At 40.7% G+C, this 23560-nt stretch overlaps 1 protein-coding gene across 2 annotated transcripts in view; it reads right to left on the bottom strand.

The window, feature by feature from the left end:
* Positions 1–21804, bottom strand: part of kirrel1b (kirre like nephrin family adhesion molecule 1b) — an 82550-nt gene extending 60746 nt beyond the window's left edge. For both annotated transcript variants that reach the window (XM_082512478.1, XM_082512479.1), the window contains exon 1: positions 21427–21804. In XM_082512478.1, the coding sequence (XP_082368604.1) occupies positions 21427–21472 (46 nt within the window). In that variant the 5' untranslated portion in view covers positions 21473–21804. The remainder of the gene's footprint in view (positions 1–21426) is intronic.
* Positions 21805–23560: the final 1756 nt, after the last annotated feature.

Raw genomic sequence — 23560 nt, 5'->3', positions numbered from 1 at the left:
ACATGTCATTCAGTTTAATGTGTTTTCAATAGTTTTAGAACTACTGCAAAGGTCTGAGGCATGGAGGAATGAGCTTCATCAGAGCCCGACTACATTCAGAAGAATCAATTTAGTGTAAGTTTTCGGGATTTCTTAACAATTAGAAACATTTGGATGATTGCTAACCGTAAGAATGCAAAACAATGCTGAGTCAACTTGTCATCACAAAGCAAGCAAGAGGTAAAGCCTGGCAATTTTGAGATCAACAAATCTGAGGCGCCGCCTTGACAACTTCAGAACAAACATGGAGGCTACCAGAATGTTAAGTGCTGCCTTGTCTAACATTAAACTCCATTTTCAAAGGTCAGGACCGCAGTTGAGGCGGTGATGAATCAAGCACTTCATTCCTTTGCTTATAAACCTCCCCTTTCTGTTGCTATCTGTCTAATCCCTGTACCCCCACCCCCAACCCCCCTTGTACTTCTTCTCCTCCTCCCCCTCCACTGTTTCCTGTATTTCTCTCTCATTTCTGCCATTTCCTCCCCTCCCCTCTTTCTGAGGTTTTCTCTGGCCACTTAATGGAATGCATGGCATTTCCTCCTTTTCTCCCTCCCCCTGGTTCTTCTTCTCCTTCTGTCCTCCTCTTTTTCCCATCTCTCTCCAGCCCCCGCTTTCTGTAATGAAATGTAAACTTTGACATTTGTCAACTTAGTCCTCCTATCAACAATTTGCAGTGTCCGGAGGTTGTGGGTTTATTGGAGCAGCTAAAGCACCACATGCGGCGAGCCCTGACCCCTCACCCCGTTCCTTCACTCGTTTGTTTATTTGATTTTTCCTCTAATCTCATCATGTTTCTCCTCTCCCTCCTGTTTTCTTTGTGCCTGTTCTTTCTTTCCTTTAGTTTTGTTGTACTTTGTCTCTTTCATTCCCCTTCTGTGTTGCTTCATAATCTCCTTTTCTTTCTTCACCCACTCTCTCCTTCTGTCTCACTTTAATTCAATTCTCTGCTGACTGATAATCTGTTTTTCCTTCTTTTCCCCCTCTCCGCTGAGCACTCTCGTTCTCTTATACTCTCTCTTTCATTCTCCAAGTTCATTGATAAGGTCTTTTGCCCTTTTTCTTCCCCCCTTGTGTTTCATATTCCAGTCCTCACAGCTTGAATCAATAGCAGTTTCGCAGCTAATTCCACAGCTCTGCATCAATACCCAAAGGCTCCAGTCTCCTCCATCACCCCCTGCCTTCCTACTATGAATATTCAAATGCGTGTTATAATAAAGTGGTTTTTCTAAATGCATTAGCACGCAGAAGGGAGAGGAGGGGTCCGTCCAAAATGAGGTTTTCACCATTTTGAGAGAAGTGAGTAGAGGGAAGCCCATTTGCAACATGACTTACAGAAACCAAGAAGAGGATGCTTTATAAGAGATGATAGGTTACTTCTGCTCCATTTAGAGTCTCTAGATCTTCTCGCCTTGTTTATGATGATGTTTTTCAACAGTTTTTTTTGTTAAATCTGCAGAACGGGCAGAAGAAGGAAAGGCCAGAGAGTACCACTGAGAGCTTAATGAAGTGGTTTTTCACACACATTACCGAGCAAAGATTTAACTGGTACAAACAAAATGATTGACAGAGCAGCGCTGTAACAAGTGATGCTGGTTCGGAGCCAGAAAATTCCACTTTGATAACACTTACATCCAGTGTTACCAACCTTTCAGTGTTTTTCCTATCTGTATTCTGAAGGTTTTTACTAAAGAATGTGTTCATGCATAATTCAGGAACTAATTAGAACATAATATTCCTAAAAACATGGTGATTTTTTCTTTTTGGCTGTGAATAGTATTTAGTGATAGCATAGTATTGTTTTAAAGAAAGAATTCTAAAATCCCCCCCGGGGGAAAAGTGCCAAAAATACAAACTTGATGAAGAATCAGTTTGTAGATTTTCTCATACAGTTTTTGTTTTTCATACACAGTGTTGGGGCCAATACTCAGAAAAGTAATGTATTACACATTACTTATTAATTTAAAAAAATAATGCAGTACATTACTTTATTACTCCCTGGAAACAGAAATTCGTTACACTAGTCATTAGATTATTTGCGCATTACTTTGTACACACTGACACATATCCCTATCCTAATGTTGACAAACATACAATCACATACAAGCATTTCTTTCTCTTGCTTTCATGCTATTAAAATAAAAGTAATGTCCATATTGCAATGCCTCAAAAGTTTTAGATGCACTAATATTTCCTTTCTCCCCTGCAGAACAACTGAAACAGGTGATTATAGCAAAAAATGGTATGGGGGTTTGTTCTAGATGCCCTTTGGGCAGACAGCTGAGAATCCTTGCAAAGAAACCAATTGTTACAGTAACGTGATTACTGAATTTAATTGCACTTGGGGTTACTGTGTCATTGCAACGTGTTAGACCCAGCACTACTCACCCCTAGCACACAGCAGGTAACGGTCCACTTCAGGACCATTCACACCACTAGAAATAGAGTTTAAGGGCTGGGCTAATTGTGGACGCAGCAAGTAGCACACACGATGCTCGCTAATGATGAACATATGGATAGTTATCTGCGCAACGTCAGTGCACTATTACAGATTTTGTTGTAGTTAGCAGATTAAACTCTGGATAATGTCTTAGCCAGCTGTGTCAGACATCATTATGTCATTCTCTATTAATTAAAATCTACAAAAGTTCAGGGCTTCACAGTCGAAATAACAAAAACGAAACAAGTGTTTCAGATTTGTTCTCTGCAAAAGCCTGGCTTGCATATTTAAACATTTTCTAAACACAGTTAAACATGTGATTTTGTATTGATTTTCAGAAAGTTTCATGGTAATATAATTGTAGCCTAGTCACATGTTGTGTTTCAACCTTGCGGAGTTTAGAGTTTCTTCTCAGGTAATGCTTCTTCCCTCTTTGTCCTTATTTTGCTTTTAAACTTACCCTGTTTAAAAGGACCAACCACAGCCAGCATGTGCTACCATAGCCAAAGACTTCCTTTCTGTTTCTTTCTTTATTTCTCTCTTTCTTTCACCTCCTCATTTTCTTTCATCACACATTTTCTCTCCCTCCTTCCATCCCTCTATTCATCTCTCCCCAGCAAATCCAAAAGTTGTGTCGCCATAGCAACAGCTGCCGTCTGCGAAAATTACCTAAATCCCTCCCTTTTTTCTCTCTCTCTCGCACTCTTTTTTATACTGTGTGTTCCCAGTGACATTCAATGGATACTGTTTTGATGTGGGAACAAACAAATGAGTTGGGGGTGAAAAGGAGAGGGGAGAGAGGTTGATGTTAGGGGGAACGTTGGAGCAGAGCAGCAGAGCAGAAAGAGGAGAGGAGGGATTAGAGGTGGAAAAGCCTGGTGGCCAGACAGGCAGCCAGTGAGCCGGAGAGAAAAAGAGAAAAAAGAATGAGACAGAAAGCAAACACAGGCAGGGACAGACACAGAAAAACAGCCAGTCAGACGGTCGTGCAGATACATAAAACAGAAAACAAATAAACAAAGAGCAAGCAAAGAAAGGCAAGCCAAGGGCACACAGACAAACAGAGAATGAGACAGACAGACACACAGAGAGACTGACCCAGTGAAACAGGGCAGCACATGAAACAGGTAACACAAGAGAGGAGACAGACATGTGTCGCCATGGTAACACTGAAACCAGGAAAGGGGAGAGAGAGAGAAAGAGGTAGTGGTGTTGGTGATGGTTGGTGGTGGCTGTGAGGAGGGTGAGTGGGGGTTCAGAGGGGGAGATATAGGAAGCATGCCGTCCCCATGGTAACACAAACGGAGGGATCCTGAAAGAGGGGAAGCGAGGCCGGCACATGCTCACACACAAACATCACAAAAGAGACAAAAGACACATGATTCCACATTCATTTAATTCTCATTATGCAACACAGTGAAATTTGAGCTGCAGTCCCTTTATGCTACCAACAAAAAATATGAACGAATAATAAATCATTTCGTCATAAAAAATAATCATGAACAAAGCTAATTTTTTTGGTGAAATGAGTAGGAACTGTATGTGTCTGTAATTTCTGAGAAACTTTAACTTGCTGATGCTCAATAGATGAGTGCCGGTGATGTTCTGGGAGGGCTTTATTCACTTTATGATTTTTTTTAGGATCCTTTAGTCTTTTCATGGTTCCTTAAGAAGCACAGATGTTTCTAGCTTTCTTCACCAGGGTACAGATGTGTGATGACTATGACAGGTACGCTCGATGCTGTTCACCTGCTCCGCTTCAGCCCCACTGAAGTAAACAGGGGTGTCTCTTTGGCTCAGTGTCTCTAAAATCAACACTTATCTTCTTAGTGTTGTTGATGTTCAGTAGTGGGTTGTTCTCTGTGCACCAAAATGAAAGATCAGCGATTCTCTCCTGATATGAACTCTCGTCACTGTTTGTAATCTGGCTGATGTTCATGATGTCGTTCACAATTTCACAATAATTCTCCCTGTGTCTGGGAATCCAGTCATGGATATACAGCATGAACAGGAGGGGGGTGAGCACACAGCCCTTAGGAGAGTTCCTTTGCTTAGCACTACAGTGCAGATTGTGTGACTCCCCCATCTGAAGTGTCTGTGGTCTGTTTGTGAAGAAGTCCTAAGCGAGAAACCTTATTCTTCATATTTCAGCATCCTTCCTGTCATCCCTGAGCAGAGTTTCAGCTTGATTTGCATCGCTGTCTTTATGTTGTATGATATGTTTGTGCAAAAGCTGAAAGCGCTTCTCTGAATGTGGCCAATTAGTGTCTCCAACATGCCACTTCGTGATTCTCAGAGTTTGCCAGTGAGAAGCAGTTTTATCTCTGTGATGAAGAATGCATGTAGTTGTGAAGAAACCCTGATGGATGGTGTAAATCATTACAGCTTGCGGCATTATTCTTGGTTGGACAGCATACAAGGCAATCTGTTGTCTTATCATGTCTGTGAGACAAGGCCAGTTTCCAGGATCATGGCTGAGCCAATTCTGCAAAGACAATCACATTCAATTGAGATAAAGTCTCAGTGGAAATCATGTAGTTGGGAAACTTCCCCAGAACGCTTATCAGACGCTAGTAATTACTCTTCAGCAAACACGCCAGCACATTTGCAACTATTGTAGCACTTAATCAGAGCATTGTGAAGGCAAAAAGGCTTGTGGCAGAATGTGACGAAATGAGTCAAGTTGCTTGACCTGAATGCACTGCTGACTACAGCAACTGTCATTGCCAGGAAAAGACTCACCAAACACAGCCTGAGGATTTACACAGAGAGCTAGTAGCAGCAGCAGGGTCTCAATGAGCCCACTGTCACTGAACAGAACTGAGCCCAACATGCGAAACACCACAGAGAGCAGAAGCTAACAGCTAACAAGCTACTTCTGTTGGCGCCTTCTGTTTTTAAAGCTTGTCAGGAGCTGCAACAGCTGAGCTCACACGATCTAAAAGTAACTTTGTGTGCATATTTGCTTTTGGACAATACTGTTAAAAGTGTCAGAAAAGCTGTTTAAAAAACACACACATAGATACACACACATCCTGACAAACCATCAGTATTCACACTGCCTCCACGCTCTTCACAGCATAGTGTTACTGCAGGTATCGTTGAAATTTCCCCCTTTCCAAGGCATATTTACCATTGTGTCGGGTCATTAATGCACTCTCAACTCATAATTACTATATTTCCAACAGCATTTTAAGGCAGCATAATTGCAGCGTGCCGCAGATGGCTGTTGGCTAACTGGCTTGCAGTTACGCCTAATGGCTATTTGCTATCGGTGTAAAACAGGCTAATGGTTCACTGGCCAGCAGCTATAGCTTAAAATAGACAGCTGTCCTGTGTAGGCAAAGCCAGAATTGAAAAGACTATGTACTCCTCATTATCTGCTTCTGTGAATTTGCCACACAACAATGGACCACAAAAGCAAAAGAAGAAAATGATCTTTTTCCCCCCCTTTTTTCCTGTTCGATGTCTGAGTGCACTGAGGCTCAATCCAAAAAGCTTCATTCATGCAACAAAACTGGACTGTGTTTATGTTTAATTATAATGGCCATGCCTCCTGAAACAAATAATTATCCTTGTGCAGCTCTCTATAACAAATGTAAATTGATAAAGACAAAGCGGAACTGTTGTTCAAAGCCAAAACTGTGTGGATGTTTATATGCAGTGAGCTCCATGAAATAACATTTGTGCTGTTTTTGAGCAATTTTATCTTCCAACTCAACAGGGAAAAAGATGGAGACAGAGAATGTATATTCCCTTTCAAACAAGGAGACTAATTACAAGGGATTAAGTAACTGCGTGGGGAATAGTCAGGAAATCTTGCTCAAAAACCTTTTGTTCCAAACCCTATTAATTTCATCCTGCTCGGTCTAGTGTATAATGGGTCAAATCTGCAAGATATTTTCTGTGCTGTTAAGAATAACATCCGTTTATGAAGGCAGAAGCATAGAAAGCCTCAGTGTGAAAGGCTCAGGTTGAGTGAGGCTGAAAAGTCGTGCACCCACACTCTAACTTTGCAGAGGAAGGATTTCATGTTAGAGAAAGTTTGATAAAAGTAGACTACCTTTTTAATAATTCAAAACGAAATAATTCTTAGGCTGCTAGTGTGCTTTGCAAAAAAAAAAGTATAAAAAGTGTGAGCTTGTATCACTTTTTAAAAGACAGAATCTTGTCTTGAGGTTTGGAAAATATAGTGAAGATTGTGTCTGTTTCAGAGACAAGTTATGCAGTGTACTGACTGCATCCTTACTACATTTGAAGTAGAAAATGACACATATGAAAACTGAAACAATACTGACTGTTTGCACAACTTTAAACCTGATGTACAAATATCTCTGTTTTCTGATGTTTTTGGAAACCTTTGTTTTGATCAATTAAACAAAGCTCCTGGTGCACAGATCAGTGATGTGAGTGAGGACTTAAGCGACTTTTGTGTTGATAAAGCCCATTTAGGATTGTTCGAGCACGGACCTTCGTTCCAACCAGATGGAGGTGGTTGTTTTACAGTTGATTCTTTTACTGAACTCATCATAAGCGACCTCTCTTTCAGTACCCTTCAGCATCCCATTAAAATACACTAGCCATCTTTAAGGGCCTTTTTAATATGCAGTGTGAAGAGACAGTGACCAGGCTTCAAAAGTGTAAGAGGTGAGTAAAAATGATTGTTAAAAGTAGGTAATAAGATCAAATGGAAAGCTCACAAGCACAGCACGATCCTTCATGATCCACAAACTTCATTTTTGCCACCTCTGCCCCTCTTGCCTTCTCTGTCATTTATTTGGCTCCAACACTACCACAGCTAGTACATCATGTGCCTATCTCTTTGTGACACCAGCAACTTCTGGCACTACAATAGTATTTGTCACCTTGGGATAAAAACACCCATAAATAAGTGCATTAGAGGATAATGAATACCATCTGTGACTCATGGATGACATGTAGCAGCGAAAGTAGTCGAAAGTACAGTCGACCCCCGGTATAGGCGGGGGTTAGGGACCACAACGGCACACGATTAGCTGAGACCACCTCTAAAAACACTTATAAATGCCTATTATACTATTTCAACACCAAATATACCTTAAACTATCATCCTAAAACACTTCAATATCATTTCAAAGCCATCTGGCTCAGAACATTTTACTGACACTTCCGTGTCTGTCGATGCTATCTCCCCATGTAGAGAAACACAACTTTTTTTAAATCATGAAAAATGTATTTAGACATGAAAATGACATGTAAATAATTAATAAATATTTTAGATATGCTCGACGAAAAAAATCAGCAAATAGGCGAATTTTCCACAAATAACTTTAAAATCCACAAATCCGCAAATACTGAATTGCAAATAGGCAGGGGTCGACTGTACATGACCCCTGCCTATTTGTAGCAGAAGCACACCTGCTGTTGCTTTTCAACACCCACATCATCATTGTGTCATGGTCATAGGCCTTTGACCAGAGAGTTTTTTCGTGATTGGTGATGGTTTGATGACTGCAGTGAATTCAGTTGACTCGTCTATGGACTTTCGTGTTTTGGTGTTTATGCTATATATAATAAATAATAAAACATTTGCGCTGTGTTGCTTCCTCCTGATTTTGCAGGACCTGCATTTGTTGCCATGATGCCATATAAATGCATAGAGCTCATAGTTTTCAACACTGATGGTGCACTGGCACTGTATGTGCAACAAGCATCGAATAGCACTATCCTAATGCACCCCATGTCACTTTACTTCCCTTTTGATCACCATTGTGCCCAAAACAATATTCTTGATTGCCACACATTATCCACGCCCAAACCATAAGGTCATTCATAGTGCTAAATGAAAATCGTTCTTGTCACAAAACCATTAAATTAGTCTTCTTTCTGTTCGCTTGTTTAGGCAATTAGCTTTAAATTCTTATATGTTTCGTATATTAAATTTGCCACTTATATTGACAGCACTAAAGTTTCCAGCAGGATAATGAATTCTGACCCTCTCTCCCCACACGACCCTTGTCGGTTCCTATTTTGGATCACCATGTAGCTTCGGCGCTTTCAGGGAAACAGTTCGAGGCCTCTGTGGTCAGAGCTGTCTGAACTCTGGGACTCCCAATCAATCCTCTCCCCCTCTCTCTGTCTCCCTGTCTGTGTTTCTCTCTGCTCACTCACACAATGATGGAGGTCATGTGTGGTCAAGAGTTGAGAATGGACAATCAGGCAGCAGCCATATACCCACTGTTATCACTACAGCTCATATCACTGTCTCCCTCTCTCTATACAGTGCAGTCATACCACTCTACTTACTATTTTTTTATTTCACTTTTATAGTTTTGAGCAGTAAGGCAACAAAATCTTTTTTACTTTTACACGTCTCAGTCAACTGATTTGATACTGTTGAGAATAAAATAAGAAATTGTTTGTCCAGCCTTGAACATGACTTTTGGAGGCTACGAACACTCATCGGAATTGTTTGCTGACTGCTTGTTAAGACACAGTTTGCCCTTTTTAAATATGAAGAATGTCCCATGGTTGTAGAGGATTTGGACAGAAGGACTGGAAGCTGCTCTTATCCATCCATCCATTTTCTTGACTCCTTATGTGAAACCTATCGCAGCTCTGATAGGATGAGAGGCAGGTTTCATACTGGGCTAACATCAAGACAGACAACCATTTAGAATGACCAGTTAAGCTAACATACACGTCTTTGGACTGTGGAAAGATGTTGGAGAACCTGACAAAACCCATGTACAGGTAGAACATGCAAACTTCCACAAAGAAAGTGGAAGTTTGTTTCAAAAATAGTGTCCTGAAAAAACACATTTATAAATTTATTTTAATTTCTTTCTGATGAATTTCATTTTAAAACAATTTGTATCATATTAAAAATTATTAAAGCGGAACAAAACTTACCAGACTCATGTTTAAAAAAATACATTTTTTAAAACAGCTACTCATAATAATTTTATTATGATCAGCTAGATTTTGCAGCAAGGCTGATGTGTCGCAAACCTGCATTCTTTCTGATGGCCAGCAGGGGGAGACTCCACTTGGTCCCAAAAAGAAGTCTGGCTGTCGAGAAGTCAAGATCTCTGTCTAAATAAATAAATAAATCAGGGTAAATTCCCAGATGATTAAACATGCAACTATTTTGCTGGTAATAACTGAAATGAGTAAAGAAAATCAACAGCCTATTTATGCAAGATAATTCATAATTTTATTAGGGGGGTTACATTGGTTGGGTTTGATTATTGCGGGGGTCATAACCCCCCTAAACCCCCTTGGAAATTACGCCCCTGGGTGCATGCTCACTCAGTTTCATTTGTCACATCTAGTTTTAGAAATGCTAAGACAGAAGTGGCAATTCACTACCACTGGATAACGTCACTTAATTTTTGTTTTTTGTACACTTCACAGTCTTCAGTATTTCGACAAATATCCTGGTTGGACGTGATTAATTGCTACAGAAGTGTTGGCATGGTGGCCAATTGCAAGTTAAGCAGGAAGTCCTCATTTAAACTAACTCCTATTTCCATAAGTAAAGTGATATATCCCCCTTTTCACAGAGTAATTCATTGCCTTTTTAATTAATTTACCCAGCACTATCTGCTGTAAATTCACTCTTCCTTTGCATATCTCTCCTTCTACCTTTTCTCCCAACATGTTTTTTTAAAGTTTCTTCAAGTTCTTTTTCTCCCTCTTCCTCCGTTGCTATGGTAACTCTCTCTCTCTTTCTATCCTTCCCTCTATCTCTCCGGTGCACCCCCTCTTCCCCCACCCCCCCCTCTCTCTCTCTCTCTCTCTCTCTCGCTCTCCCTCCTTTTCGCTCTCCCTCTTGCTCTCTCTCTCTCCAGTGGCTGGTTGGATGGTTGCTATAGAAACAGACTTATTTAAAAGAAGAGCTAAGAAATTATCATTTTCTCTAGCTCTCCCCAACACGCTCACTTTTGCTCCCTCACTTCCTCTCTCTTTCACCCACCTCCCTCCCCCTCTCTCCCTCTCTCATTTCCTTGCTTTGCCTCAATCACAAGCGAGCAGACCTACTCTTTTATTCCCATTTGGCCCTCTCTGTATGATGCTGGTTTTCATTTTCGCACAAGAACATACACATAAACCAACAACTTGCAATCTCTTTCTTTCTTCACCTTCCCCCCACCTCCACCTGCCGCATCCACCCTATACACGCACGCACACACAGCCGCTTTCAACGGTCCTACTGTTGCACACACACGCACACTTAATATGAATATACAAAATCTGTCCTGAAAGTGCCTTTTCTTAATGAACATGCATAATACAAACTTCTCTTTCAGCGTGACAAAACTGCCTTCTGTCTTTTGCGCTGGAGACATTATGAAAGAGAAACGGGGCACTCAAACAACCCAGAACTGAATCCATCAGAATCTAATTCTGCAAAAAGCAAACACAGTGGTAGACGTAAAACATCCACAATAATAAAAAGAAAAGAAAAAGAAAGAAAGGCTAAGAGCTTTTGATTTGAGATTTGACAGTGATTGTGTGCACAGTGGTTTTATGTTCAAGTCACCACTGAAATTAAAGGTAATGGTTAACATAATGTTTAACATACAGAAGTTTAACTTAATGCTTCAAAATAACTGTTCAGAGGCATTTCATGTTGGGTCCTGAATAAAGAGGCTTCAAGAACAACATTGTTTTCTCACTAGTATAAAAACGGTAACTCTAAATTTAACTGTTTACCTTTGGAAAATCTGATTTTAGTCCACAAAAAGGGACTTAGGTCCCTAAAATGTTTATGTAAGCACTTTAATAGTGTGTCTCAGTTTAGTTACTTTTGTGTAGTAGGCCTAGACTATACAGACTAATATTATCTCAAATCAAACATGATTCATTGGGCACTTACCAGAAATTATGTTTGCACTCTTACACTGGCTATTGCCTACATTTGCAACTTGTTGTGCATCTGACAGCACATCATAAAAAATTCTTGTACAGTGAAGCCAGTTTTACACAAAAATACTTAAAAGTGCTGATAATGCAAGGTTTACCTGTAATGCCTGAAAAGCTTCATCAAAGCTGGCATTGTATCCTCCCTGATGGCTGAAAACTGTTGGTGGTGGTCTCCCACCTTGTCACTGTATAGCCAAAGTGGCAACCACTGAGGGCAAGGAGTGTACAGCATTCCATCTGAACTTTATGACCATTATTAGTACACCATCTTTGTACTCATAGAGCACTTCATGTAGCTGCACTTGGTAGTGTGAGCGCATTTATGCTCCCAGAATAGAGAGCACAAGTACAGGAGGACACAATCTGAGACAGAGCATAAAGTGTTTTTCATAAAATACATTATGACATTTCACAGAAGGAAAAGCACAGGTATAAATAATGAAATTCACAGTGACTGGATTTAATTCAATTCAATTAGCTACCTTGGTTGCAGGCACCTTCACAGCTGAATGATTATATTGTATCATGAGTAACACCTGTTTACTTTTCCTGCAAGTTTCCTGCAAAAACACCCAGTTACAAACAAACATCACGACAACCAGTGCAAACGTGCAGCTCTTCCAAAAGTATAAAGTCACAACGATTCAGTCAAATTTCCTTTCCTGAACAATAGCAAATCTTCCACTGACATAATCTCCACCTGTGACGCCATCACTTCTTCCAGCGCCACAGGGAACAAGAGACAAGCAGCGTGACGTCACTGTCCCCCTTCGCTGCCACCGCTGAGAGCTGCTCGCTTATCTCTCCTGCACTGGAGCGTATCAGGCTTCACCGAGGGGAGATAGTGTCACCACCCTCCCCACCCACACCAACACCTCAGCCAACCCGGCTCTCGCCTTCTCCTCGCTCTCTTTGCCTCATCTAGCCTTGCCAAGTGAAGTGGAGCCCGGGGTGTTATCAGTTCCTGATGGCTATCGACTTACATTAAAACATAAGAGGGGAGAGAGGAGGAACACGCAGATAGACAGACATAGGCTGGATGGAAACACACACAGAGTGGGTGGTGATGGATACCGGCTTTCATCATCTGTAATCATGTTGTCCATCTCCATCTTTAAATTGCTGCTGCTTCTTTTATCACCATTTAAAATCCACCAAAGGAAAAGAAATAAAAGAGATACTTTGAGCCATCAAAAAAAAAAAATGTCTTGGTGGTGGTGCCTACGCAATAAAATCATTTGGTTACACAAGTTCTGATAAGGGAAATAAGTTTGAAAAAGTCTCAGTGGAAAAGATTGGAAGGCGCTAAATTTTAAATTAAGTGAAAATGGTGCCAGTGGATACTCGGTCTGTAGGGTGTGAAAAATTGGAATTATGTTCACTACACACTGGATATGTGAAAAAGAAATTATTAAAAATGGCAAACTTTTCCTTTGGCAAATGCTTTCGTTTAAGTACGATATGTGGTCTTCGTAGACTTTAGTAACTTAGTCAAGAAATAACTTGAAATGCAAAGACCTGGTGTTATATATTCAGTGTATGTAGTTGGTGTAGTGTAGAACTTGTTGCACTGAGGAGCATTTCTACAACGGCAATAAAGAGTTGGCTCTACTGCCGTCCATCCATCTTTTCAGCCGCTCATCTAATTCAGAGAGACGAAGCCTGTTCCTGCTACGACCATGCAAAAAGAGGTACATCACTGCATCATTGTACCACCTGCTTTTCATAGATCCAATGTATGCTGAATTACATATTGAAACACACAGTCAGACCTTTTGCAATAACTGAACATGAGATTTGTTTCTGTTTTTCTTTTTATTCATAGCTTTCTGGTTGGATCGAGATCAAGTAGCTAAGACAACAAAAATCTCAGGAATGACAGTTGATTTGAAGGTTTCCTTTTCGACTGGAAGGAAATATTATCTCAACTGTTTCTGTTGTGGTTGGGATTTAGTAAGGTGTGTAAAACCGATATTGGCAAAGTCCTTTTAAGAGCAAGTCTTGTCACTCAGCAGTCTTCTTAGAAACAGCAGCTACTTCAGTCTAGTCCAAGCATTGAATTAGTGGTATGAGAACCACAACTTTTACTTCAGTCATCACTGGGATGTAAAAAAAAACACTGCATCTATAGATAGAATCACTGCTCAGTGAGTAGATATACCCACAATTGAAACATCTGTGCATCCGTCCAGCAACATGATTGGTTCACATTTCCCTTTTTGGCTTTTTGAGAACAGAGACAAGACAAATATTCTCATTGATTTCAGGATCCATGTCTCTACCTGATAATGTTTCTGATAAGGGTAAGGGTTAGGAAATTCACAACTGGAAAGTTTTATTTTTCTTTGAAATAGATATGTAATCCTGAGACAATTTAAAGTTTAAACCATGATAAACTCTTACCACTTACATACCATTCAGCGCAAAAAAGATTTTGCTACTTTTTAAAAATTTTATTCCACAGTTTTTGCATGATTTTCTGTTTTCGGAGACCCTTTGGCCACCTTTTAGTCAAAGCATTAAGCCTAATACCCAGCAAGCATAGTCAATTATCAAAAATGTAAATGTGACAAGTCAATAATCCTTTTGCTACGACCTCGTTTAATTGAGTAATTGTTTCATTGATTACGAGGAATGCTGTAATACGGTGTTGCATAAGGTACAAACACACACATTTATCCAGCAGCATGCATAATCCAGGGCAAAGACAAAAGGGAAAACCTTGTGATAGTGATCTTGTAATGGATCAGATTGATTTAATTCACTGCGCCGGACAATTTCTCATTCTTATTCCTCAAGATGTCTCTGAATGGATTTTATGTGGGAGGCCCATTCAATTGTTCTCTCTCACCTCCACACGAGTCTCTCAGACAGCCAGCGAGCGAGAGAAAACACAGGCAGACAAAGAAACGGAGGGGGAGAGAGAGAGAGGCAGAAACATAAACTACCTCCACACTGAGCTTATTTGATCTCACAGCCCTTTTTCGTTGACATTCTTCCTCATATAAAAGGAAGCACTTTTATGCTTTTGGTGCTTTTATGCTTGATGTCTGCATTTCTTTGAAAGCCTCTCCTTGGAGAGGGTGGCCAGTTTGGTTTCTCACTTTTCCATCCAAATAAGCTAAGAAGGGTTACTTCCAGCCTTTTATCACTTTTATTGAATACTCATGCAGAGAAAGGAGACCCACTTTATTTATCCTTGGAGGGCTGAGGACTGTGGTCGAAGGCGGCGCTTTGTGCATTGCAGCGTGCTGCTTGGAACAGCGGTGAAATATGCTGGAAATGCCTGGAAAACTCCAGGCCCTGCTCTCCCAGGAGAGCCCCATCTATAATAGGCCTGGCTGTTTCCCTGTGCTCCCGAGCAGCAACCCTCTCCACACATAAATCTCTGCTCCCCAAACCTGCTCTCCCCCTCTTTCACTCCCGTTAACTCCCACTCCTCCTCTGCATTTCATTCCTGCCTTCATCAACACTACTGCATCTTCCTTCTTCCTCCGTTTTTTCTTCTTCTTCTATTAGTGCCCTTTTTTAGGTTCCACATCCTTTCTCTCTCCTTCGTTGCAAATTTCTCTCCAGTCTCACCCACTTTTCTTCTCATGCCTGATGTACTTCTCCATTTTCTTGCTCCTTTGCTCCAATCCATATATTGCATTGGCCTCTCCAACCCTGCTGCCTTTTCTCTTTCTGCCATCTTTTTAGAATTTCCTTCATCCTCCTCTTAGTCTTTCCTACCAAAATGTATATCCTTCCCTAATCTATAATCCTGCTGTCCTCTTATGTCCAAACTCCCCTCTTAATGCTTCTTTCTCCCTCTATTCAGCATTTTCTCCGTCTCTCTGCTTCCTTTAACTATTCATCTCCTGTTTGTCGCCCCCTATACTACTAATCTACCCACTCCTTCTCTTCTGTTCTGCGCCTCTATTTTATCGTCTTCCTCATTTCTTCCCCTCCATTGCTCCAACAGCCCTTCTCTTCTCCTCTTTCACCCTTAATCTCCACTTCCCCTTTATAGTCTCCTACTCTGCTATATTCAGTCAGTCTTTTTTACTCTTCTAAGCCAAATTCACCTCATACTACGCATCTCGGCTACACTTCAGAATCTCATTTCTTCCTTTTCCTTGTGCTCTCCTTCTGTTCATGTTTCTTTCATATATCTTCCTGCCTCCTCTAATCATAGATAGAAGACTGTTGCTCTTCTGTCTTCCAGATTTATGTCTCGCAATCATCCATTCCTCCTCTATTTTCTTCTCCTCTATCTCCACACAAATGGCTCACATCATTTCTATGGCTCTTTCACCTTTCTACCCTGGTTCTCCCACCAAAAATCCTTTCCTATTTTGCCCTCATATAGTTCATTTTCCTCCTCTTCATTTTTTCATTCCCGCAAAGCTTCCTTTCCTTTCCTTTCCTTTCCTTTCCTTTCCTTTCCTTTCTTTATTTTACCAGTTTCCTTCACTCCTTATCTGTCCTCTTCCTCCAATTCTATCTCTCTAACCCAGATCCCCTTCTCTTGTTCTCGTGTTCTCTCATCTTATCCCACCACTTTCCCCCTCTGATCTCTCAATCCAGCTCACACTACTCTTTTTCCAGTTTGAATTACTCTCCTGCCATCATCCTCTTTTCTTCTCTCTTCTCCTTCTCATCTCTTGTCCCTTATTTTATCTTCTCATGTATATGTATTCTTCTCTTCATTCCCCTTTCTCTCTCAGTTTATGACCCCTTCCTCATCTAGGATGACATATCTATAGACAGATTGATGGGTGTCAGCCCTAATACCAGCAGAAGCCCTCTGTTAGCCTCTGCAGACTCTTCCGTCTTTCACTCCAACAAACACATCAGCCTGTGCAGAGGAGGGAAGGGGGAATTTGCCGCCATCATTTTAGATCACTGGATTATTGGGGCATCGTAGTGAATTAAGCGGCAACTAATTGTGGCGGTTATTTTATTTATTTATTTTAATTGCTGCTCCTTGTCACCTCAGATTATGCTTCTCCAACCATAAGGATATCAGATCTGTCAGGTACTGCAGGGCTTTGGGAAGAGGCCCACACACACACACATATACAGAGAAGCTCCACTTGCCATCATGTTGTCTGAACCTCTGCTCTTAAACAAGGTTTCTCATGCTATTTTTAATTATTTTCATTGGCGAGTACAGAGTTTTCTTCAGTGATGTGTTTTTTTTACAACCCAATTAGAACAACATAGTCAGCCAACCTTGTATACTTGTTTTTATGGTACGATCAGTACACTATGGCACTAATGGCCAAGGTTGATTCATCCTGAAGCCGCTCATGCAAGAAACACTCATCAGTTGTGCTTTAGATGATAAAAGTCATTAAAGTGAAGTGCATGTGCAGTAGCTGTGTATAGTGAATAGAAGCACCGGTGCAAATAAATATTGCTCGCGCATGTATCTAATATCTGTTCAAAAGTTTTGATATTTACAACGGTGCACAAGAAGCCATTTGTTTGGATTTGGTGCTGACAAAAGCTCTTTTGTAATCTGTTGTAAAGTGAGGTGCTGCTCTGAGGCCCCAGACCTTTGAAGGCTGAAATTCAAAGTGTGCTTTGTTTTTGTAATTTCATTGTAGACTGTAGATTTGTTTGTATAAAAGTACTGGGTCTAAAAACAAAAAACACAAGGCGATGCAGTGGTAGGAACAAGTTGAGGCAATCAAATATAATTGATGTCATGATTAACTAATTTCAAACGCTTATCATGCCATGCAGATATGTGACTTGCAAAAGCCAGCAGCCTACTGCAGGGTGCATTTAACAGGATAAGGTAAGAAGGTTCAACTTCTTTGCAGATGACCTTGACTTATTAATTTATTAATTTTGCACAGTGGCATCCCAAATGCAATAACAAGAGTTCTGAATGTCTGTGAAGGTTCTCAGTCATCCAGGTCATCATAGTCTAAGGAGCTTGGAAAAAAAAATGTCTGGACTTCTTTAAGTTGCTCGAAGATGTTTTACCTCTCATCCGAGAAAGAACTGTAAATGAAAAATGAACTGAAGAAGCTTCTCGGATAAGAGGTGAAATGTCTTCAAGCAACTTAACAAAGTCCAGACGCTTTTCTTTCTAAGCTCCTTAGAAGAGTTCTGAATGAATTCTACTGATATAAATAGGGGAACTACTTATTTCAGTAGTGATAATATGAAACCTCAATTTTTATTTAAAACACTGTTTAACGCTCAGGTTTATTGTGTCATGTAAAAATGAGTATCCCATCCATACAATGAGGAAAAGTTTGGCCAAAAATACTAAAACAAAATTAGGTCAAATCAGCCTAAAATTTCTTTTTTTGTTGTTTTAGTTTTTTAGTTTTGGTATTTTGCCTTTGTAATGACAGTGAGAATTGAGGGAAAATTGAAATATAGGGAAAGAGAAGAGGGAAACAACGAGCATCAAAGGTCCAGCCCGCCTTGGCTGCCATGTTACACCCATCAACATGACCCTCTTCACTCATACTGATGTCAGAACTTTCCGGACACACCTACTTGAAACACTGTAATAAAATCACAGATCGAGTGTAACAGTTGTTACTGTTAGGTAGTAGTGGTAGAAGAAATCCATTAGTATTTATCTTTGAGACGTGAAACTTAATTTTTAAATAGATAGTTTCATTACATATAAATGTTCCCGTTAACTACACATGCTATAACTGTGTTGTTGTGCAGTTTTCCAAATCTTTACATGCTGTAAATGCCAAAAAAGATTTATGTCTTCACCCATAAACCCCCATCAGAGAGTATTTTTGTTATCTTGATGATTCAGAGAGGAATTATACAACTGTTTGAGGGCGTTACAGTAGAGAGCTTGAAACTAATCATTTGCCTCACAGAGTCTATTACTGTACGAAGTCATAGCGAGTCAAATCAACAATTCGAGGGATTGTAAAGATTTGCCGTTATCCAGGTCATCTTAAAGTTTACATTTTTTGAAGATGATTTGAATGAAAGTGTTTTCGGTTGAAGGTAAAAAGGAAGTCCGGTTGCTTTTGACTGAACATTTCTAAATACATCTTGAGAAGCCTTTCTGAGGATCCTTGGGTGCCCCTGGAGCCCAGTTTGGGTGTAAATCTTTGCTGATGTAAACCATCAAACATTGATGGTCCAGCTGGGTTGCTGTGGAAGCAGAGACTGAAGCCAGTAGGGCTCTTTTCTCTTTCTCTCCCTCTCTGCTTCCTGAGCACTCCTGCTCTGCCTCTGTTTATCCTCAAGCATCCCCTCTTGTCAACAGATTAGGACTGAACCCCGCTGTCTCTTCCTTTCGTCGTCTCTCTCTGCCTCCATCTCTCTGTCTTTTGGCCTGTCTCTTTACATCTGCGCTTCTGCTCTATTCTTGTGATGAGCGAAAAGAGTGGAAGGAAGAGGAGGGGGAGATATAGGAGAAAAAGAAAGTGTATATATGTGTGTCTATGCGTGTGTGTGTGTGTGTGTGTGTGTGTGTGTGTGTGTGTGTGTGTGTGTGTGTGTGAATGTGTGTGTGTGAAAGAGAGAGACGAGAGATGGGACAGGTGCTTGCAGTGCAAGAATTGCTTTCCTTGCCTTGCTTGCATGATCAGGCTGCAAAAATGTTCAACTCAAGCAAAAAGGCACCTGGAAGAGTCCAAACAGGCTAAACACACATTAAGCTGCAGATGCTGCATGTAGGGGACGGATTCCCTCTGATCACATTTACAGGCTTACACCAGCTCAGCAGGAAACACTGATCTGCTTCTCTGCTCCGTTCTCGTCTGTTCGCTGCTGTTCTCTTTATGTTTTTGTTCTGCTCTGTTCTCTGCTCTCAGGTTCTGTGCCTGTGTTGTCAAAATCACCTTGGTTCATCGGCCACAAGCGTCCCAGTGGGCCAGACCAGTAGAATCTCCTAAAAAGTCTACAAAATGTTCTCTTTCTTTTAGCATAAAGAAATACAAGTGAGCTTTTCTAAAAGTTCACATGTAATAAACCATGAATTTCCAGGCAGTTCATTTTGTAAACAGATGGTGATGACTTAAGAAAGATATGTCTAAATTTTCCTTCTAAGTCATTATAGTGTCATGACAAAGAAATGCTTCTGTCATCAACAACATGTTTAGGATTGACTCCTTCACTTAACAACTTTGCTTTGACGTAGTATGGTAATGTTTTTGCCACGAAGAAGGTGACTTGCAGCACAGCATTTCAAAATACAGCAAAAAGCCCAAAAACCTTGCAAAGACATCCACTGCACTGGATTATGGTGATTTTGGCCAGCAGGTATCATGTCTGAAACCCCTGATGTACACTTTTTCTAACCTCCTCTGCTGGTTCTGTTGTTTTGTTCGTCTTTTCTCTCATTTCTTCTGTTCTGCTCCTTCTTATATTCTTTTCTAATTTGTCGTGATCCATTTTGCTTCTGTTCTCTCCCGTGTTTTTACTTCATTATGTTTCTTCTTGTTCTCCTCCATCTGACATAACTCAGTTCTGGTCACCTTTCCTCTGAGCTGAGAGCTTCTCTGCTGTTTTGCTGTTCTGTTATTTTCTTTGGTGACCCTGCTCTGTTTGGTTTGCTTTATTCTCTCTTTATTCTACAAAAAAACAAACTTTAATATACTTCACCCATGTCTCTCCTTCTCTTCAATTAAGCTTATTACCAGTGCTCCTTGTAGCCATGACACCAGTTAATCAGATCTCTTTTCTAATCTTCAATTTCAGATATTCTGACTTTGACATATTATTCTGTAACATCTTTAACCTTCTTGCGTGAAGCACGAATGTCCTGCTCTGTTATAATCCTATGGGGTGGTCGGCTCAGCTCCATTCTGGGAGCTCCTCTGACTGTCTAGGTAGATCATTGTCTGTGGTTCATCACACCCTCGGCCTGCAGCACCAGGGACCCAGGTGCTGAAGCAGGTACACACACACACTCTCTCACACACGGTTGAACTGTTCACATCAGGCCACCTCAATTAATCACCTCTGTCTTTGGAGCAGTGACTGCCCTCAAACACAAACGCACACTCATCTGCTCATTCACTGAGGTGTGTGTGTGTGTGTGTGTGTCGCTGTGTGTGTGAGAGAGGGCAATCTATCAAGGTGATCGATAAATAGGAACATTAATATTAGTAATGGGACTCTCTTTCAGTCCACTGAATATGTCTCCGTCTTTAAGGTAAAATATGAATTTTTCTTGGCACCTGAACGTTTGCAGCAGGACCGCGCACACGGACACGAGCACGCAAGACTCTACCTGCATGCTAAGAAGGAGTACTAACACACACAGAGAGACAGACACACACGCACGCACGCACACATCGACTTTCTCTCTCGAGGGACAGTTGTCTGCGCTGGTCTTTACACTACTCTCACTGCACACAGGCTCGATACAGAGACTGAGGGCACGATCGCGCCAAGCGCGTGCATGCTGCATGTGTGTGTGCGCGTACGTGTTGGAAATTGATTCAGTGTGACTTATGTTAAAACCCAGCGACCAGACTGTGCATTGGATCCTCGCCTCATCAATCATCCCCCGGCTGGCAGGTTATGCGCAATGTGTGTTTGCATGGGCAAGCGCGCATGTGTGACCCACACTGCGTTTTCGTATGTGTCAACCAATTCTATCCATGCGTTTTAAAGGTCACGTCAAAGAAATGTCGTTTGCAGATGCTCCACATCTCTCCCACAAACGTGTAACTGAAGAAAAATGAATGCAGCCACTCTGGGCCGTTTGTGTCTGCACTCTAAAATCTAATTTTCCCCAACAGGGCAAAGACCCCGAAAACCCCACGACTCTTTCCCTTCAGCTTCTGCGGGCTGAGGGGCTGATGATGATGTCCAGGGCGGCACAAATCTGTAACAACACGCGCACAGAGAACCATGCGCACGGACTCATCGCCAGACATAAATCCAAAATATACAAGCACTGCCAGCGCAGACCGAAAGAGACCCACAAAGCTCACAGACGCCCGCACAAACAGTGGGAACAATAAAAGGGTGGAAAATCGGGTATTTATCAGAAACTTTCAGTTTCTCGTGTCTTAGTCAGGTCAAACTGAGCGTCTTTAAACATCACTCACCTTGGTTTAAAGTGATCGCCAAAGTTATGATCCACAAAGCTGGCATGGTTCAGCCGAGCGCATTCAGATTCCTCCCCTCGGCTCTGCCTCCCCAACAAGACACCATCAATTCCTCCCGATCGGGTGAATTTAACCGGAATCCTCTTTGAGTCATGAGAGTGCAAAAACACACATTTAGAAAAAAAAAATCCAATGCTTCTTTAATTCTATTGCCCTTGTCTTTCTTAAACTATGTCTCAGTTTTTTCCGTGCGTAAATTAAACCTGACTCCACTTTTTTTTGTTTCTCACTCTTGGTCCCTTTTCCTCTGTGCGCTTTTGATTCCCATTTAAATAGGACTGAATTCCTCTCTCCCTCTCTTCTCTTACTCTCTCTCTCTCTTCCTATGTGCCCCCCCCCCCCCTTTCATACAATCAGTAGCACACACCCCCTCCCTCCTTCACTACCACCACCTCCACCTCTTCCACCCCTCCCGCTCCAAATCTCGGTTTTAGAGAGAACAGAGAGGAGGGCGCTGCTGCGGCCACAACAAGAACTGCGTTTAAAACATAAAAAGAAACCCAAAAGTCAGGTGTTAAACTTTACAAATGAATGCTGCTTTAAGGATGAAAACACAGATTATGCAGATTATGGATGTGAATAGTTTGTAACCTTTAAATTAAAGTAGCAAAGCAGTGTAGATAGTGTAGATAGTTAAATGTTTAAGTCAGATATTCTGGACATTAATTCGATTCACATAAAAAACGATCAGAAATTTGCATTGTTCAAAGCTTTAGGCGTCTTGATCATTTCATACCAGATTGTGTATATCTGGCTATGGATGACAGGACTACAGATTTTCATGTGCCGATCATAGTTTTAAAATACTAGAGTAAATTCTTTGCTCATCAAATCACAGCAAAAGAGTTTTTGAATAGCTTTTGAGAGCTAAACCATAAAAAATCATGAATGTTGAATATTTATACATGTTGCTATTACTGTTACTATTAGGACTAGTGCAATAACAGTGGCCCGATCGTATCCAGTGTGCTAATGGGAATATCTGCTTATAGAGGGAATTCGTATTCATTTGTATTTATTTATTTTTAAAGCGTAAAAGCCACCAGAACACCTGTTTAATTGCAGCTAAGAAGTTTCATTGCCTGCAAATACAGCAAAATGTAAATTGCGTTAAAATTGCATAATTCACCACCCAAATGAGGTCAGCTTTGGCAGTGCACGCATTTGTTGGCACCTACATCAATGCATTTTTGTTCAGTTTGAGCGGGATCACATTTCTGAGGGTGAAAACTAATTAATTTATTATAACGGCATTCTGTTTATTCATCCCAACTGCGCTTTTATATGTAGAACAACTTCCGCAAAAAAATAGTTCTTTATCTTTAAATGAATGGAGAGCACGCATCATCCATCTGTTTTGATGCGACTACATACTGTGCAATTAACCAGTAGCATGTGCACAATATAAGGCTGATTATTAACCTCCAGTACCAACATGTGCTAACAATTTTCCCCAAACCGCAGAGCAAACTAAATGAGAGGACGCAAGGGAAAGATAAGAGCAATGAAAGGAAACCACACAGAAGAAAGAAAGACTTAATAATCGGTTTCAGACATAATAAGATGAATTTTGTTGCCAGTGTCCAATGTAAGTTAATAGAATTAAGTGAGAACATCAGTCAGTAGCTTTCTTAGTTTTATAACCAAAGATCATTTCTGTTTAAACAAGAGTGTTCAGTTTACTATGTTGCACTGCCATCTGTTGGACCTTCTTTTTAGCTGCGTGCTAGAAACAAAATATGCAGTGTGGCTCATCTGGACCTGTTGATAACTTCATTCTGTGGCTTTTAGATTTATGAGCCATTTTATCACATCAATTACTTTCTGGGGGGAAAAGTGTTTTTCAAGCACAGAGACTGATGAAAAGTAAGATGTTTAATCACTGGAAAGAAAGAAAAAAAAACAGGAAAAAAAAAAAACCAGAATCCGCTGACAAAGAAAAGAAAGCTCATAAATCTCATAAGCCTGTTTAAAGTCCTAATCAAATCACTACAGATCTAGCATATAATATTCTTTTAAATATATATATATATGTATATATTTCTTATATTTTAGCTGAAGAGTATTTCCATAG

The sequence above is a fragment of the Aulonocara stuartgranti genome, assembly GCF_965226115.1.
Source record: "Aulonocara stuartgranti genome assembly, chromosome: 18".
In the NCBI taxonomy this organism is placed as follows: domain Eukaryota; kingdom Metazoa; phylum Chordata; class Actinopteri; order Cichliformes; family Cichlidae; genus Aulonocara; species Aulonocara stuartgranti.
The sequence above is the reverse complement of the archived record's forward strand: the minus strand, read 5'-3'. Positions and strand labels throughout refer to the sequence as shown.